The following is a 3,180-nucleotide window of genomic DNA, read 5'->3' on the forward strand; positions in this document are numbered from 1 at the left end:
TCTTCAATGTCCTTGAAATTTTTCTTCGTGAAAATGGTTTGTCTTGGGACCGATGCGTCGCACGGATGGTGCGCGGGCAATGACGGGCCGTGAGCGTGGCCTAGCTGCTCGCGTTCAGCAAGTAGCTCCACTTGTGAAATGGACACATTGCATGGTCCATCGCGAAGCACTAGCTGCTAAAAACATGCCGGTTCTCTTTGACTCCGTGCTGAACCAATCCGTGAAAATCATAAATCTCATCAAATCACGGCCGCTAAACTCTCGCTTGTTTGGACTCCTCTGCCAGGAGATGGGGTCAGGGCACGAACAGCTGCTTCTGCACACTGAAGTTCGCTGGCTCTCCAGGGGGCGGGTGTTACAGCGGTTGTATGAGCTGCGAGAGGAGGTGAAGTTGTTTTTGACGGAAATCAGATCAGATCTGGCGAAGCATCTGGATGACACTATGTGGCTTGCTTCTCTGTCCTATTTGGTCGATATATTTGACCGCTTGAATGGCCTCAATCTGTCTTTGCAAGGCCGTGAAACTCATATTTTGCTCCTGGCAGACAAAGTGGACGCCTTCACTCAAAAACTTGACCTCTGGCATGGCCGCATAAGTCGAGGGAACTGCAACATGTTCCCCTGCCTTGCAGACTTCATCACTGATGCAGGCACGTCACACGATTTCTCCTCTCTATTTCGATCAGCGTCTGAGCACCTGTCAGCAATGAGAACACAGTTTGCGACGTACTTTAAAGACTTGATATCATGCTGTCAGCTGCAGCAGCAGAAGAGAAGCTCCCATCAGATCACCTTCAATACCAACCATGTTCTCTGTAGCTCTGCTGCTGCTGCTGGCTGCTGGATCCTGTGAGTCTCACTGAGGCAGAGACACTGACAGTATGATCACAGCACACTGACTGTTCACTTTTATTACACTCAACATGTTTTCCTCCACAGGTGTGAAGTGTGAACAGTTGACACAGCCAGCCTCTGTGACTGTGCAGCCAGGTCAACGTCTGACCATCACCTGTCAGGTCTCTTATTCTGTTAGTGGCTACTACACAGCTTGGATCAGACAGCCTGCAGGGAAAGGACTGGAGTGGATTGGAAGCAGATTCACGGGAGCCTCATACTCAGGGTTGGGAGGGTTACTTTAAAAATGTAGTCCGATACAGTTACTAATTACCTGTTAAAAAATGTAGTCAGTAACGTAATCCAAGTACCACAATATTAAAGTAATGTAACTTGATTACTTTAAGTTACTTTTGGATTACCTCAATACACATGCAAATAAAGACTTCCTCTGAGGAACACATAAAGCAAATTAAAAATTTAATTAATTGTAAGGTATGTTAGATTTATTCAGTTTTATTCCTTGCCTACTTACTATTCAGCGGTATTCAAGAATTACATCACATATTACAATAATAATAATAATAATAATAATAATAACAATAATAATGGTAGTAATTATTATTAGTGTTATTGTGACTACTAGGCCTATTTCTAGTAATAGCAGTAGTAAAACACCCCCACATATAGGATGTGTGTCACTTATTTGTCCCCCAAAATTACCCATACAATTTCCTAATATAATCATGCTATTTAAATACCTCGTTGTGATCTAAGTGTTAGTGACCAATTTCAGTCACTGCAGGTTTTTCAGGCAATTTTATAACGTACAAGCCTCTCAAGGTGGCAGTAGCTACATCTCAAGTGCCTATGGGGCCCTCGCAAGTCAACGAGTTTTCCACGATGAAGTCCGTGCAAATGTTTCACAATAAAAGCCTACTGAGCTATTTATGCTAGAGGACTTTTAATTTGGGACGGACACAGGAAGTGTTGAGTTTGTATTAACAATGTAATGTCTTTATTTTAACAGGGCAAACGGGAGTGAACCAAAACGAGCCTTCAAAACTACCAAAAAACCTAAACACGTACCATCCTGGTCACCAGCACCACCCACAGACCCAGTAGTAGTACCTAGTAGCAGCAGCAGCAGCAGCAGCAGTAGTTGAAACAATGACAGCCCGAGTCTGGTTAGCAGGCTAACTAATGTTAACTTTAGCTAACAGAATTTCTGTGTAGCTAGCTAACGTTCGCAGTTTTCTCTAGCGCTCGAGTCCATAATGAGCCGCCTGGCTTCACTTGAGAGCAGAGCGTCGTTGTGACTGACTTGTAGTGAACTGTAGTAATGTGTGCGCGCGTGCATATGGCATTGCCGCATTGGCAAGTGTTAGATTAATTCATTCACATTTATTAATCATTCATCATCATATATTTTAATTGTAATCCAACTAATAATCCCATTTTTTTCCAGATGTACCTGTAATCTGATTACGTCTTTTTTTTCTGTAACTGTAACGGAATACAGTTACTGCTTTTTTGTATCCTAATTACGTAACGCCGTTACATGTAGTCCGTTACTCCCCAAGCCTGCTCATACTACAAAGATTCACTAAAGAACAAGTTCAGTATTGATTTAGACTCTTCCAGCAACACAGTGACTCTAAATGGACAGAATGTGCAGTCTGAAGACACTGCTGTGTATTACTGTGCCAGAGAGCCACAATAACACAAACCATCAGTAGACCTGAACAAAAACCCCTCAGTGCCTGAACACTTGTAACATGAAGCCACCAGAGGAGGAGCCCTCAGACCACTAATGATTTCAACACCAGTTCACTGTTACAGTAAAGAGAGGAAGAGACACATTAAACAAAGTAAAAGAAACATGAACTGTTTTTTGAAAATATTCAATAATGATACAATTGAATGGAGACATTTTGACTCAGAATATGTGAGTGAAATAATTCAATATTATTTCAGCTCACAACTGCATTTCAAAAGTGCTTTATCTAAACAAACATGAAACTTAAATAAGTTCAGTATTCGCTACTGCAGTTTAATTTTCCCTGATGTCCTTTAACAGGAATTCCTCATAAAACTTCAACGGAAAATCAACATTGCAACACAAAGAACAGCATCTGTTGTCATTTCTTGATGATCTGATTAAAATATTATTACAAATACAAAAATTTAGTGGTATTGTAAAATTGATCAGCTTGTCAAATTCTCGACATGATGCACAATTCTTTATAATGAGGGGCAAGAAATTTAAATGATGAGTTTGTCAAATAGTTGCACAAAAACTGCTAAACATGAACGACTTTCTGTTGAATGAATAAAACATGTTCA

General features: G+C 41.0%; 1 gene segment (V, D, J or C); it reads left to right on the forward strand.

Moving 5' to 3' along the window:
• Nucleotides 1-778: 778 nt before the first annotated feature.
• Nucleotides 779-2,542, forward strand: LOC115576145 (Ig heavy chain V region 5A-like; the record flags this gene model as incomplete). The annotated part of the segment is given in 3 exon segments: nt 779-849; nt 940-1,108; nt 2,422-2,542. Coding segments are annotated over 3 exon segments (333 nt in total), but the record flags the coding sequence as incomplete, so codon positions are not given.
• Nucleotides 2,543-3,180: the final 638 nt, after the last annotated feature.

The sequence above is a fragment of the Sparus aurata genome, chromosome 23 (assembly GCF_900880675.1).
Source record: "Sparus aurata chromosome 23, fSpaAur1.1, whole genome shotgun sequence".
NCBI lineage: Eukaryota > Metazoa > Chordata > Actinopteri > Spariformes > Sparidae > Sparus > Sparus aurata.